Source organism: Camelina sativa, chromosome 6, assembly GCF_000633955.1.
Source record: "Camelina sativa cultivar DH55 chromosome 6, Cs, whole genome shotgun sequence".
NCBI classification, from domain to species: domain Eukaryota; kingdom Viridiplantae; phylum Streptophyta; class Magnoliopsida; order Brassicales; family Brassicaceae; genus Camelina; species Camelina sativa.
The window spans coordinates 10,413,988-10,430,493 of record NC_025690.1 but is presented as its reverse complement, the minus strand read 5'-3'; the positions used below and the strand labels follow the sequence as shown (position 1 = coordinate 10,430,493).

Below are 16,506 nucleotides of genomic sequence, written 5' to 3'. Positions count from 1 at the left end.
GTATTAATTAAGAGTACATTACTTAACTTTTATAATGCCGTTTGGATTGAATAATTCAGCTTTTTTTGTTTATAAATAAATCTATCCGAACGAATTTATTCATCAAAACGAAAAACATCTTACGGGCAACGTATGTATATGTTGTATATTGACAAAAAGAAATATTATATAAGCTGCAAAAAAAACAAATGTTAGTCTAATTTATTCATTGAGATATTATTTTGTAGATTTGTAATCTCAATATCAACTATAGTAAGGTGAACACATTCAACTTGAGTGCTGTGGTCACTTTCAGATATGGGACCACTGACCCAAAATGTTGGCTTTGGTTCAACATTTGCTTAAAGGTGTGAAAAATACACCCATATGAAAACGCAGCACCTTCACAAAATCACTATCTTCAGAATTAAAACATGTATATAATTTTGGAGTACATCACCAAGTGACCTATGATCATGATCATTTCAGAAGGAACTTAGACCTTCTCCAACCAGAGGTTTTAAGAGAGGTTTTCATTGTTTTGAAGGAAAAAAACAATTCAGAGAAAACCGAACCAAACCAACCCAAACCAAACCCAATCCTATACTCCAACCATTCGGTTATGTTTCTTCTTAACCCAAATGGTTCGATTCAGTTAGGTTTAAAACCGAACCAAACCAATAATCCAATGTGTTTCTAAATTAATTAATAATATTATTAAAATTATAAATATGTGATTTTATCTATTACCACTTGCATTTGGTTTCTATATTACTTTATTTTAACTTTTTAAATAAAATTAACTAAATATATATATTTAACTATATTTAATATTAGGTATTAATTTTAATTTTCTATCTTTTCTAATTTATTTGATTAATTAACTATTATAAACCTATAATCAATTTTATTTTGTTACATTAATTGATTTTTAAACCAAATTAAAACCAAACCAAACTAAAACCAAACCAAACATAATCGAACCAACTGTAAACCAACCCGAACACAAACCAAACCAAACTACTTTCAGTTGAGTTTGGCTAGAGTTTTACCAAAACCAAATAAACCGAACCGAACCCGAACTTAAACCGAAATGCCCATCCCTACGTTTTTGTTGGCCAAACAGATTAATAGAAGAGGAAAAATAAATTTTATGGACGATCAAATTTTTCTTTCTTTTCCTCTCTGTCTTTCTCTCTTTCTCTCTCGATCGAAGTCCCGAATCGACAAAGGAAGGAGATGGAATCGAAGGATATGGAATCAGAGGAATTGGGGTCGGAGGAGAGGCGTATCAGAGGAGATTGAATCGGCGGAGGCCAATCGGAGGAGATTAAAAACCTACGGAGATTGTATGGGAGGCGATTTGGATTTGGAGTCGATTCAATCAGAAGAGATTGAATCAATTGGAATCGGAGGGTAAGTTTCTATGTAAAATAGTATGAAATTGCGATTAGGTAAACATATTAGGGTTCTTTGATTTTTGATAGCAAATTAGGGTTCTTTGATGTTTGTTGGAAAATTAGGGTTCTTGCTTGCATGTGTTCCGATATGATGCTTATTTTTGGTAGACTTTTTCTTTTTATTGTTCGATAAAGAGGAAGCAGAAAAGATTTGGGTCTGTTTGTGTTCTTCCAATTTAAAAGTTAAGCCCATGATTGATAAGTGATGCTTTAAACGGATGTGGTGGGTCTGTTTGTGTTGTTCACACATGATTGTAAAATTTAAAAGCATATTATTCTTGTTCGATTTAGCTTCTAGTGTGTCTTCTCTCCTTGGGTATGATTGATAAGTTTGATTTTATTTTGACCATGAATGATTCATTGTACTTTTTGAAATTGGGCATGATTGTGATCTACGTCTCTCTTTTCTTTTGAGGTTAGATGGACAAACTTGGATTGATGGACTGATGAGTATAGAGTCTGCTACCTGTTCGGCTATGAAGGAAGGTAATTTATCATCCTCTTCTTTCTTCATTTATTTGGTGTTAGTTGAGGTAAGATTAGAGTCATTCATTGATGTTATGCTTTTGTTTGTGTGTTGTGATAAATACGGTTAGTACTTGATTGGGGAGGTCTACATCAGACTTATTGTTTGATGCTTTGTGTTAGTTGGTTGTGAAGATGTTTAATTTGTGGTTGTTGTAGTTTAGGTAAACACTTAAATTTCAAAATAGAAACCAACAAGTTTAAAAATTAAATTAAACCTAAACCTTATAAATAAAAAGACTTCCTCTTCATAGTAAAAACACAAAACACACTACATAACCCTATATCAATCTCTTCATTCTCCTTTTAACACACACAAACAAAGTAGGATATGGATTCAGACGACTCCATGAATCCATAACGTCACTCCTCTGCCTACTTGAATCTGTTACAAAGTCAACAAGAAACCCGCAACCTCGAATACACTCCTTATGAGAGTCCATGTTCTGACGCTCCATCTGAAGCTGCATCACCACAAGAAAACCGCAGATCAAGGTATACATGGTTACTTACAGATGATGTGATGCTTGTCAGCGCTTTGCTAATCACCAGCAAGGATACCGTTACTTCAAATGAGCAAAGATGTGGAGACTTTTGGAGAAGGATTGCAGATTACTTTGCAACTTGTCCGAATGGTGCAGGTCGGCCAAAGAGAGAGGCTAGTTATTGTAAGCAGAGGTGGGGGAAGATAAGTGAGATGGTGTGCAAGTTCGTTGTATGTTATGAGGCTGCGACAAGGGAGAACTGTATTGGCAAGATTGAAGATGATGTGATGAAGCTAGCAGACCATATATTCTTCAATGATCACAAACAGAAGTTTACCTTGGAGCATTCTTGGCGAGAGCTAAGATATGATCATAAATGGTGTGCGTCCACATCTACTAAAGAGAATGGAGTGAAAAGGGGAAGGGTGTGTGGGGATGGGTCTGCACAGGATGCACAACTGGTGATTGATGTCGAGGATGAACCAATGCCCCGTCCTCCTGGTGTTAAGGCTGTAAAGGGGAAGGCAAAAAAAAGCTCTAACACTAAACTGGATGTGGAGGCAGATGGGAAAGCTTTCTTGGAGTTTCAGATGGAGCGTGTTGAGAGGATGTATGAGATGAATCAAAAGGATATCGCTTAGAAAGAGAAGGAGTTCACTTTGAAAAAGGAGCATATTAAGCATGTGATGCTTGAGAATCTAATTGCTAAAAAAGATTCACTTATTGAAACGGAAAAAGCTCTTAAGGAAAAGCTAACTGATGACATCATGTCATCAGTTTGAATGTCATCAGTTGTGTTTTATTAACTAGGTTTCATTTTGTTGTGTTTTATGTATTCGGTTGTATGATATGGATGCTTTCTTGTGTTCGGTTTCAAGTATGATATATATGAAGTGTTGTGTTTTATTAATCGGCTTCTTGTTAAATTATTTGGTGTTGTTGCAGTTCTGTTTTATTAATCGGTTTCTTGTTAATCTATTTGGTGTTGTTGCAATTGTGTTTTATTAATCGGTTTCTTGTTCATTTATTTGGTGTTGTTGCAGTTGTGTTTTATTAATCAGTTTCGGTAAGTGTATGAGCCGAGGTTTAGCATTTGTTAATATATTTGTGTTTACAGGTCGAACAAGAAGCTGTACTCATCTCCAAGAAGAGGTTCGTGAAGCCAAAAGTTGTACTATCAATAAAGACAACCTTCTCTCAGACCTGTGAAGAGGGTCGGTCATACCAAAGCTCTCATCAATACTACTACCACATTGTACTTCTACCACATATTTGTAGAAGTACTTTTACACTTTTGTTTTCCTTGTACTTTGACCACATATTTTTACAAGTACTTTTGTATTTTTGTACTTCTACCAGATGTTTTTCTTATCCTTTTATACCACATATTATTTCCAATGTTTGTGTACCTCAAATTTCAAGTTCTTCTATACCACAACATTTTTCTATATAATGACCAAAGCTAGCAAAAAATATGTATCACAAGCATTTTCTGTGAAGAATCAACAACACAACTCCTTCTCTAAATTTTAAACAACACAACTCCTTTTCTTTATTTCCATTACCACAACTCCTTTTATTTTTCTCTCAAAAATGGCATCTTTTTCCCAAAATACTTTTGATGACACAATTGATGAATGTTTTAATCAAGTATGCGATCAAGTTACCAATCAAGTGTGGCAAAATCTTCTCACTCCACCGGTTCAACATCAACAACCACCCAAACCAAATAAAAAGCGATCTTACATTGAAAGAAATCGTGAAATCGGCCTTGCCCACTTGTTGGAACGATTATTTCAGTGAAGATGCAATATACCCTCCCCGAATTTTCTAACACCGTTTTAGAATGAACAAGCCATTGTTCATTCGTATTGTTGATCGACACACAACTGAAATTCCATTCTTTCAACAAAGAAGAGATGCTACTGGAAGGTTGGGTTTATCTGCATTACAAAAGTGGAAAGCAGCAATTTGTATGATGGCATATGGTTATGCAGCTGATGCAGTTGACGAATACCTCCGACATGCTGAAACCACCGTGCTCTCATGCTTGGACCATTTTGTTGAAGCAGTCATAAATTTATTTGGAGATGAGTACTTGAGAAGACTCACACCAGCAGATCTTCAACGACTACTCGACATTGGCGAATTACGCGGATTTCCCGGGATGATAAGAAGCATCGATTGTATGCATTGTGAGTGGAAGAATTGTCCCACCGCATGGAAAGGTCAATATACTCATGGATCTGGCAAGCCAACAATCGTTATAGAGGTTGTAGTTTCACAAGATCTCTGGATCTGGCATGCTTTCTTTGGACCTCGAGGTACATTAAACGATATCAATATTCTTGAGCGATCTCCAGTTTTTGATGATATTTTGCACGGTCGAGCTCCAAAAGTTAAATACAATGTCAACGGACATGAGTATAATTTGTCTTACTATCTCACGGATGGTATTTATCCAAAATGGGCTACTTTTATCCAATCTATTCCACTTCCACAAACTCCAAAAGCTTCTTTTCAGATAAATTGGATAAAAGTAGCCCATTTCGGATAAATACCATCGGTGAGATAGTAAGCCAAATTATACTCACGGCTGTTGACAATGTAATTCACTTTTGGAGCATGACCTTGTAATATATCATCAAAAACTGGAAAGCGATCAAGAACATTGATATCGTTTAATGTCCTGTAGGTCCAAAAAATGCGTGCCATATCCACAGATCTTGTGATGCTATAGCCTCTAAAACGATGGTTGGTTTTCCAGATCGACGTGTGTATTGACCTTTCCATGCGGTCAGGCAATTCTTTCACTCCCAATGAAGACAATCGATGCTTTTTATCATCCCGAAAAATCCTCGTAGCTCTCCAATATCGAGTAAACGTTGAAGATCCTCTGGTGTGGGTTTCCTTAGATACTCATCTCCAAATAAATTTATGACTTCTTCAACAAAAGTTTCCAAGCATTGAATCGTAGTTGTTTTAGCAAGCCGGAGGTATGCATCAATTACATCATCTGCACAACCATATGTCATCATACGAACTGCTGTTGTACACTTCTGTATTGCAAAGACACCGAATCTTCCGGTAGCATCTCTTTTTTGTTGAAAGAATGGAATTTCATTGGAGAGTCGATCAGTAATACGCATGAACAATGGCTTGTTCATTCTAAAACGACGACAAAAATGCTGCGGAGGTGTGTTCTTCTTCACTAAAATAACCGTTCCACAAGAGAGTGTGTCCTTCTTCACGCCGTCGTTCAATGAATGCTCTCTTTTTCTTTGAAATTGGTGCTTTTTGACGAGTACCATGCTAAACAGTAAGATTTTCAAAGACTTGATTGCTAATTTTATCGCTAATCTGATTGCTAATTTGATTGCTTAGTTGATCAAAACAATCATTTAGCATATCATCAAAATTATTTCGGGAAGAAGATGTCATTTGTTTAGAGATAAGAAAAAAAAATAAGGAGAGTGCTTGATTTGTGAGAATATTGGAAATTGATTGTGATAATTATTGTATGAAAATGTGTGACTTATATAGAACGTTTTGTGGTGTAAAAGCATTTACAAACGTGTGGTATAGAAAGATTGCAAAAAAAAATGTGGTGTAAAAATATATGGTGAGTTTACAAGAATACAAATAGAATTGTACTTGCTATAAATTTGTGGTGAAAGGTAAAAAAAAAAAAACAAAAATAGAAAGTTGTATTTGGTAAAAATATGTGGTAAATAGCACAAAAAACAAAAATAGAGAGCTGTACTTGCTCAAAATGTGTGGTAAAGTGTACACAAAAACAAATGATTACAAGAAAAAAAAAACTCCAAAGGGTAATTGCTTTTCTTATTTGTGGTAAAGGGTACAAGAAAAAAAAACAAAACATTTTGCTCCTCTACACATCTCTATGAACTGAATATGCAACCAAACTCCATAGAACCTACAAGTTCTTATGTCACAACCAACAATAAACCCCTGAAGCAAGAACAGAGCAAAGTTGAGGTTTTTAAAATCTCATTGATGATGATCTTTGGAATCTGAATCAGCCGCAACCAGAATATTAACTCTTCTCTTGAGGCATCTGAATTAGCCGCAAACTTCTCTTTAGCTCACAAACTCAGCCTGTAACCAGAATCTACAACTTCTCTTGTGGCATCTGAAATACAAAAATATTTAAAAAAACATCTAACTCAATGCAAACTCAGATTCAATCATGAACACAAAACATGCAAGAGAAACTCATTGCATAAAACATTCAACTGATTATATAAAACATTCAACCAATTACAGAAAAGTTATTACAACCAACATAGAAACAAACTCATTCAACCAATTACATATAAGTGATTACTTTCACTCATAGAAACAAAACATTCAACCGATTACATAAACTATATAACGTAAACTCTCAAACTAATTATTTTGACAACATGTCAGAAATGAGCTTGTCCTTTAAAGCCATATCGTTTTCACTAAGTGGCTCTGTTTTGGCAACTAGACTCTCAAGCATGATATGCTTACTATGCTTCTCTTTCAACGCAAAATTCTTCTCTTTCAAAGAAAAATCACTTTGCTTTAACTCATACATCCTCTGCAGCTTTAACATCTGAAACTCAATGAAAGCCTTCGCTTGCTCCTCCACAGTTAATGTTTTGTTCACATTCCTTTTCAATTGGTGACAACTTGTCTTGTGAGAAGGTTGTTAAAGGGTGGGGACCAGGGTTCGAGGAATGTCTGGCGCACCAATAACCTACTAGTGGATTTGGATGAGTAGTTCCTTTCCACGGTGAGGGGTTAGGATCGATGCCCTGCAAGACCATCTTGGGGCCTATGGGGGCAAACTAGTGGGAGCTAGTGGGGTCCACGGGATGGGTTGTTACATTTATCAAGAAGGAAAATAAAGTTTGAACCTGAATGTGTGTCGGGCGATCAAAATTATGTTCATTTAAGGCCTTCATCATATCTTGATTACATCCAATTTCTGCAAAAGTTTTCCAGCTAAAAAAGCCAGTCTCCCTAGTAGCATTGGTTTTATTCCTTTGCTCTCTCCAGTCGTCCATATCTCTTGCATATACAACAAAATGCCTATCACCCCAACCCCGAGAGAGAAGGATGATTATATAACATGATCGGAGGACATACATGATCGGAGGATCATCATCTATGTGGCCGACCTGCAGCCTTCAGAACACCAAAGTTTCATATGGCTCATTCAGTGTGATCACTCCACAGACACCAAGCTCTTTCAGCTGCGGAACATCAGATGGGAATGGAACAGCTCCCAGTAATATAAACTATAGAAACAAGATTAATAGAGACAAGTATTAGCATAATCAAATCCATATAACATACTTTAAACAAGAGACGAAACAAAACAATCGGAAATGATCCCAACATAAACCAGCTCAAAAATCAATACAAGTTATACCTCATTGACAAGATCCCACCAGCAAAACACAGTCTCGAGCTTATTCCTAACAACGTTGTAAACCAGAGTAGGATAGAACAAGGCACGAGCACTAACATCAAGCAGTGCCCTCTTTGTAGTCAACACAATCACGTTTTCTCTGCTAACCAATATCGCCTTATCTCCGTTATCATCAACCGATCTCTCCTCCACCTTCATCTCATTCCTTTTCGTCAGTTCTTCAATATACCTAATTCCTCAAGTCAAAGATCTATAGATCAAAGACACAAATCTATTCTCCTCCCAAACCGATAAAAACTCCTAAATTGACCAAATCTTTTATATATGTATATATATACACAATAGACAATTTATTCACAAGACTAAACAATAATTCATACAAATTGAAACATGAAATTACCATCAGATGGAGATTGGTTAACCATCGACTTTGGTGGAGAAGACTCTCAAATCTCTCGTCGATTGATCAGAATCTCTGATTTGTTGGTTTGATTTCTCAATCAACACCTTCGACTGAAGATTATTTGATCAGTAATTTGATTGGAGATTGGTTAATCAACAAGATCAAAGATGAGAATTTTGCGAGTGAAGCCAAAAAATCTCTCCGTTTTCGAGAGAATCGCGAAGAGATAAGAGAGAAGAAAGAGAAAAAAAAGAAAGAAAATAAATTGTTTTTTATATAAAAAAATTAGACCAATTAGATACAAACATCTACACGAATAAATTGTTTTTTATTTTTATTTTCATTTTTTCCACTACATCAAAACAAGGATAGATATATTTAGGGTTATATTAATCTGTAGCCTCAGAAGAATGATTTATTAGTTTTGTAGCTTTCATAATTTCAAAATTAAGTATATATTTATGCGTTTCATATGAACAGTACATCCAAAATAAATAAATAAATAAAAAACATAATAAGAGACAATACTATATTTTACATTTGTATTTTACAAAGATACAAAAGTATCATCCCCAAACTCTTTAGTAAATTTCCTTTAATTTACCCCCAAAAGATTACATCTATAAACATAGCAAACAAAAGCCAACAATTATATTACATTTTTTACACAGGATATGAATTTTGAAGATCAGATCAATCTTCTCAGGGGAAGGGCCAGCTTTGCAATTGAAGTGGCTACTTAACTAGCCTTCTCTATTGCCGTCTCCACCGTAGTTGTTCTGTGTCGATGATCCGACTAGATCTCGAGCAATCATGATCTTGATTCGACCTTTCGGAGGAGGAGGCGTGATCGAGGTTGCTGCTGATCTGACTAGATCACGAACGATCATGGTCTTGATTCGACCTCTCTTTGGAGGAACGGTTCGTTCCTCCCTTCTTGAACGGGACGGAGATGGAAACTCCATGACCGTAACTCGTAATAGTATCAAAGATCTGTGTGAGGGAAAAAAATGAAGTAGAAAATAAATTAAAAGAGTGAAGCAGAGAAGCCGATTTGGATATGATTTAACATAAGAGCAAGGCTTTAATTAAATAGGCCCACAAGTCACACAGACCAGTTCTTCTCAAGACCAATTCTTTCACTTGCGGAGCAAGCTACCTAGGGTTGATTTGGTAAATCGAAGATAAATTACGTAATTAATTTCGTTAATATGTCTGATCTAGAAAGGTAATGAAGGTTTTATTATGACAATGGAGACATGAGTGAACGCGCTACTACGTACACTCGTTCATTGTCGCTGACTAGGTGGTTCTAAAGTAGAAAATAAGGAATCTTGTTTTGGACCCTATTTTTAGTAGATAAGGTTTTTTTAACTCACAATAAACATTGATAAATAGAAACTTAAATATGTAATTATATAAATTATTCACTTTTGCAGTATGGAATTAAAAAAAAAAAGGGAGCAAATACTTATCTGATACTATAGTCTATATAACCTTGATGCTCAAACGCTAGAGTTAGGAGCAAATAAGATATCAATCTTGAATATATGGTAGAGAAAACTGAAACAAAAACATGTTGTGTCTTAGGTTGTAACATCTTTAGGGTCTTGTCTCTTATCATCTTGGAAATTTCTAAATGTGAAACACCAAGAACAGATAAGGAAATAGCCAAAGTTCAGAACGCCTCCAAGAACCAAAACCCAGTACACGTTGTCCACTCTCCCGTGGTTTATGTCGTCTGGTAACCATGCAGTGGTCCTCTGTATCAAGTCAATTAGAGCTGTACTTAAGTAGAATGAGATTCCAAATGCCACCGAGGTTACGGAGGTTGCTGTGTTCCTCATAGACTCAGGGAACTCTCTATAGAATATTGCAACATTCGCCATATAATGGAAGGCATCGCCAATTCCGACTATCACGAGAGGAGGGAATAGCCATAAAACTGACATGGGATGCTTATTTTCAACTGCTTTCAGCCTTTTTGCTTCAACTATGGCGGAGATTGCCATGCTCAAGATGTTGAAAACTTGACCTATACCTACTTGTTGAAGCGGTGTTAGCTTCTTATGGGTGATCCTCTGGTACATGGGATAGATAGTCAAGTTGTTGAGCACAAGAAAGACGCATGAAGAGATGAGTACTATGACTTGTAGAGATCCAGCCGGGACTTTGAATTTAGAGCCAAGTTCTCGGTCCGTTACCAGAGCTTGGAGGACCGTCATACTTGCTTGAACACCAATGGAAGTTCCAACGAATAGGATGGCTAACCATAGAGGGACAACTCGGAGAACATATTTAAAATCTTCTACTTCCTCAACAGAACATAGCCTCCATATGTTATGACCCAAACCGTCTTCTTGATTTAAGTTCTGTTCAGTCTTTTATGCTGCACGGTTCAAGAACCTGCACATATATATAAAGCTCTTTCAGTTCAGGTTTTAACTTTCAAGAAAACATGCACAAGCTTTTTATATTCACCTGAAGCTCTTGGAGGGCATTCCAACAGAAGCCTTGGAATCTTTTCTGACTTCCCATTGTCATAATATTCTTCTTTGGAAGAAGTCACAACCTTTATTTTCAGTATAGCAGCGACTAAGACGCGGATAAGGCTTGTGAAGGGACTTCCCATTGGTTTGTCATGCTTGTAAAATCTCTTCCTGGAGATGAAAACAATGAAACTGATCAAATTAGCAGCTGCGCAGAGACCAAACCCGAGTTCCCAGCTAGCATTCTCCTGTGTGTATACAATTGCTGTAGCGCTAATAATCGCGCCTGTATTTACCGTGAGGAAGTACCAGTTGAAGAAGCTTCCTTTGTCTTTAGGTTTCTCATATTGGTTTGCACCCGCAGATGCCAAAGCCACCCGTGTCCCAGCAGTTCCAATGGTCACTAGAGCTAAGGCTGCATACAAGATCCCAAACTGGAGTGTTGTTGGCGATTGACATAGGAATGAACCTGTTTCACACAGCTGGGGTCTCAAGTTGTCGAAAAATGCGATTAGAGTCAACAGAACGATGCCCTATTAAACAAACGTAACTCAATATTCAAAACTTGTGAGTTTTTGTGTATAAGAACATGAAAGAGAACTGATGAAACAGAATTGAGTCTTGGACTTACAAGAAGAGAAATGAAAGCAGAGGTCGTGATAACTGGAATGTTTCCAAAGAAAGAATCAGCTACAATGGCTGTAACAGCAGGCAACGTACATACTGAGACATCCATTGACAATATTTGAAATCTGAGCAGCAGCAATGTTCTTGAAGTTGAATTCCTCGATCAAGAAGACGATTAAGTTCAGTACCCATCCATAAGAAGTCACTGAAATGCCTAATAACGTAGCTGCACCTCATCATAGAACCCCACAATAATCAACATTTGAAGATAATTTTTAGCAACATAGAAAAACAAAACACTCTGTGCTAACCCTCTATATGTAGTATCTAAATCTCACATAGACCGAAAAGAAAGAAAAAAAAAACCCCAAAACACAAAACTAACCTATCATGAACGGAAATGTGCTCCAGCCACCGCGGTTGCAATCACCAGAAACTGAACCAGCCATGATAGAGCAGAGTAACTGTGTGAAAGCTGAGAAATGACTTTGATGAAATAATGTGTCATTGGTCTTTCAACCAAAAAAAATGTGTCATTGGTCTTTTGTTTATCCATGAAAATCAGTTTCTAACAGCTAGTGAATATTAAAAAGACTTGACCAGATCACTCGATAGTCACATGCATTAATCTTCACCAATTTCATCCACTAGTTATAAACAAACATAAAAACACGTTCTAAGAAATCATGTTGTCAATTCACATAATCTACAATAGAATCTTGAGACTGAATGAGGAAAGAAAAGAACTTTATGATTTCTCCATTATATTGCATAAATATCAACACAAACCTTATTGTTCTTTGATACTAAACTTCATGAATTTTATTAATTTCTTCATGATTTTTTCAGGTGAAACAGCTGGAAAGAACATTAAGGTTTTAGATGTATTTTGACTGCACAAGTATACCATCGAAGCATTCTCTTCTGGCTTCTGATTGAACCTAGGTTTAAACCTCGACCACTATAATGTAAACTTAAAAATACGAATATCAAAATTAATTTCAAAGTAACGGTCAATATAATTAAGTCTAGTGCATACCAATATAGATTTTAGAAGTTTCATGTACAGAAAAGAAAACACAGTTGTAAATTGGTAAATGGAAGCACAAACGACAAACAATAATGAGTTTGCAGAACATTATGTGGCTTCCTTAATTAGGTTGTAACATCTTTAAGATCTCGTTTCTGATCATCATTCTTAAGGTTTCTGTATTTGTAAACCCAAGAGCAGACAAGAAAATAACCAAAGTTTAAGACTCCTCCTATAACTAAGACCCAATAAACATTATCAACTCTTCCATGGTTAATGTCATCTGGTAACCACGGGGTGGTTCTTTGGATCACATCAATAAGAGCTGTGCTCAAATAAAAAGAGATTCCAATCACCACCGAGGTCAATGAAGTCGCTGTGTTCTTCAAAGACTCAGGGAATTCTCCATAGAACACTGCAACGTTCGCTGGAAAATGAAAAGCCTCGCCTATTCCAACTAGCACGAGAGCAGGAACCAGCCATAGCACTGACATTGGATGGCCATTATCATCAACTGTTTTCAGCCTCTTTGCTTCCACAAGAGCTGATACCGCCATGCTTAGGATGGTGAAAACATGGCCTATACCAACTTGTTGAAGCGGTGTGAGCCGCTTACGGATTAGCTTCTTGTACAGGGGATAGATAGTCCAGTTGTTGAGCATGATAAAGACACATCCAGATAAGAATACTATGACTTGTAGAGAACCAGCAGAGACTTTGAAGTGGGGGCTAAGTTCACGGTCCATGACCAAAGCTTGGAGGACCGTCATGCTCATTTGCACCCCTACGGGAGTGGCGAGGAACATTTCTGCTGCCCAGAGAGGGAGAAGTCGGAGAACGATTTTGAAATCCTCTACTTCTTGAACAGAACATAACCTCCACTTGTTACTAACTGATGCTTCATCGTTCTTCAATGCTCCACGGTTCAAGAACCTGCACATGTAAAGTTCTTTTTAGTCCTTGTTTAACTTTCAAGAATCGTACAAATGTTTTAGTCTTCACCTGAAGCTGTCGGATGGGATTGAAGCAGAAGTCTTGGACTCTTTTTCAAGATCAGAGTGATGATAGTCTTCTTCTTTGGAGGTAATCACAGCCTTTCTTTTCAATGTAGCAGCGACTAAAACTCGGATCAGACTTGTATAGGGACTTCCCAAAGGTTTGTCACTCTTGTAGAATCTCTTCCCGGCGATGAAAACGATGAAACTGATCAAATTAGCAACAGCACAGAGACCGAATCCAAGTTTCCAGCTAACGTTGTCTTGTGTATATACAATTGCTGCTGTGCCAGTAATAGCTCCGGTATATAGTGCAACGAAGAACCAGTTGAAGAAGCTTGCTTGTTCTTTAGGTTTCGTATATTGGTTTGCACCCGCGGATGCCAAGGTGAACCGCGTCCCAGCTGATCCAATGATCACTAGAGCTAAGGCTAAATACAAGACCCCGAGTTGTGGTTTTGATGGCGATTGGCATAGGATTGAGTCTGTTTCACACGGTCTAGGTCTCAAGTAGTCCAAAGATGAGATCAAGGTCAAGAGAGAGGTTCCCTGAAAACATGTTTCAAAACTTGTAAGCTTTTTGTATTTCAGAAAACGGAAGAGAACTAGTGAGCGTGTTAGACTTACGATCAGAGACATGAAAGTGGAAGCCGCGATAATGGGAACGTTCCCGAAAAAGGAATCGGCTAAGATGGCTGCAACAACAGGCAACATGTTGACAACTCCACTGACAACATTTGAAATCTGAGCAGCGGCGATGTTCTTGATGTTGAATTCCTCAATCAAGAAGACGATCAAGTTCATTATCCATCCAAAAGAAGTTATGGACATGCCTAATAGTGTAACTGCACCACATAAAAACCTCACAATCATCAACATATTTCTATGTTTTGGTACCAAAAACAATTTAAAAAAAAAATCAAAAAATAAAACAAACCGAGTATGAACGGTAAAGTGATCCAGCCACCACGCTTTCCATTTGGATCGCTAGAGCGATGAGCTTCTGTGTCACCAGAGTTTGAATCAGCCATGGCAGAGAACAAGAAAGCAGGAGGTACACGTTGACTTGTGTTTGTGTGTTGTAATAATGGAGTTAGATAAAAGTATTAAGGAAAGAGTATCATCATATCACCTATGATTACTCAAATCCAATATATTACTCTAATATACATTAATTATATTATTCTATGTAATCTCTTTAATTATGTTTTTTGATTATATAAGTTGTATCATTGCATTTGATAATATAACAACTATAATAATACAAACCTATTCTCTCTATTTATAAAAAAACTAAATTGTCACGAAAAGTCGTAATCAGATTCTGACAGTCCATCTACTGTTATTGTTTGCAAAATGACAAGTTGGTGAATGTAATAAACAACTATAAAAGTATTTGACCAAATCCTAAACAGTACTGTCCTTTAATCTTTCAAAACTATAAACAGAAATGAAAGTTTGAATAATCGTTATAAAAAAAAATATATATAGTCAAGATCGTTAGTGACTTGTGTATGATATATAAATTAACAAAGAAAACTCATGTATCAGCAAATATATATAAAAAAATCTGACCACGTTATCTCGCATACTAAACTCTATTTTCATTCCAAGATATTTGGTTCTCAAACATATCACAAGACCATGCTACCAACGCCGTCGTATACTGTTTGCATCTATTAGTTGTCTAGGTCGTTTTTTTTATATATATATATAACTAGGTGGAATACATTGTGACATACAACTTAAACCGGCGAAACACAAGATTTCCCCGAAGTCTAATGTTCAAACAAGAGAAACAAAGCCGGCGGACGAGTACAAATTCCCAGAAGCATAAGAGAAACCAACACAGAAAACAAACAACAAAGCAAAGGAAAATTTAACTTTGGAAAGAGGATGAACCCAAGAGCTAAAGACAAAGGCAAACTAGGATGAACCTTGAGGAAATAAACTAGTCCCAAACCGCAATGTTTCTTCTTCTGAAGCTCTTGAAGCTGAGTTTTACCAAGGATGCCCGAGGCCAATCCAAAAATAACAACCACCACCTCCTATCAATATGAGAGCCAATCTCTCGAAGCAAAAACCAAGAACTTCATAACCCAGCAAACAAGACTCGAACGTTTCTGGATACGACGACGACGACTACAGCGTCCCATAACGTCTAGATAGAAGCCTTCAAAACGCAATCAAATCTAAACAGATTTGCAAAGCAAGACAAGGAGGGAAGTCTAACCGAGACAGCTATCAACCACAACCATGAGAAGGACCAACTGCAGACAAAGGAGACTAGCATTTCTTCAAACAAAACGGAGCCTAAGCTTAGAGAGGGAAACAAGCCTTGTGGGAATCAAAGGAAGGACGATATAAACAAGGGTGATAGGAAGGTAAAGGCTGGGCGGGTAACGCAAACACAACCACACAACACTGACGACTTCCAATCGAACAACACATGAACGAAAGAACACAGGGAAGGACCTAGCAAAGAAGATACCTTATTCTTCGAGTCATACCGTGGATCTACCTGATCCGGAATTGCTAGCAAAATCTCTGCAAAATGACACTTCCAACCGCCTCCACAAACCCAAATTGAGACTCGAAGCAAGCCAAACGATTCCCCAGTCCAAAGCCAAACATCTACTTAAACGACTAATCCAAGAAATTGAAACAAACTAAAACAGTTCCATTTAGCTCTAGACAACGGTGAAGAAGATATCAGATGGTTGGCTTATCGAGCTAAAGAAACAAGCAAGACCACAACCATAAATTCGAGAGCAAATTTTGGGAATCACCATGAAACTCAAAACTCTGTCGAATCTTCCAAAAAATAGATCTAGGAGACCCAAGAAACAACTCTCTCAGGAGAAGCTGGCCGACGACGAAACTCGCAAGCCCCGCCGCGAAGATCTGCCGTCTCAACCAAAGTGAAGTCAATCTCCACCGAAATCCAAGAGTTAAAGGAAGCAAGGAACTAAACAACAACAGAAAAAGAGAGACTAAGGTACCCTCTCACGGCAGCGGCGAGGAGCGCCGACCACCGGAGAGGGCAAACGGAGAACTGAAGCTTGTTGACGGCTAGGGCGAACTCTTC

At 37.2% G+C, this 16,506-nt stretch overlaps 3 protein-coding genes and 1 pseudogene across 3 annotated transcripts; 1 reads left to right on the top strand and 3 right to left on the bottom strand.

The window, feature by feature from the left end:
• On the top strand, positions 2,488-3,090 carry LOC104698889 (glutathione S-transferase T3-like). Its single transcript, XM_010414271.1, has one exon. The coding sequence runs from the start codon at positions 2,488-2,490 to the stop codon at positions 3,088-3,090; it is 603 nt and encodes a 200-aa protein (XP_010412573.1).
• On the bottom strand, positions 8,783-9,348 carry LOC109133401. The gene has a single exon (XM_019246485.1). It carries the CDS (start codon positions 9,240-9,242, stop codon positions 9,021-9,023), a length of 222 nt encoding a protein of 73 aa, XP_019102030.1. The 5' UTR covers positions 9,243-9,348; the 3' UTR covers positions 8,783-9,020.
• Positions 9,864-11,842, bottom strand: LOC104698888 (annotated as a pseudogene).
• Positions 12,428-14,516, bottom strand: LOC104790810 (protein NRT1/ PTR FAMILY 2.5-like). Its single transcript, XM_010516593.1, has 4 exons — positions 14,356-14,516; positions 14,046-14,263; positions 13,426-13,967; positions 12,428-13,356 (listed from the first exon to the last, which is right to left on the bottom strand). Exons 1-4 carry the CDS (start codon positions 14,447-14,449, stop codon positions 12,549-12,551), a joined length of 1,662 nt encoding a protein of 553 aa, XP_010514895.1. The 5' UTR covers positions 14,450-14,516; the 3' UTR covers positions 12,428-12,548.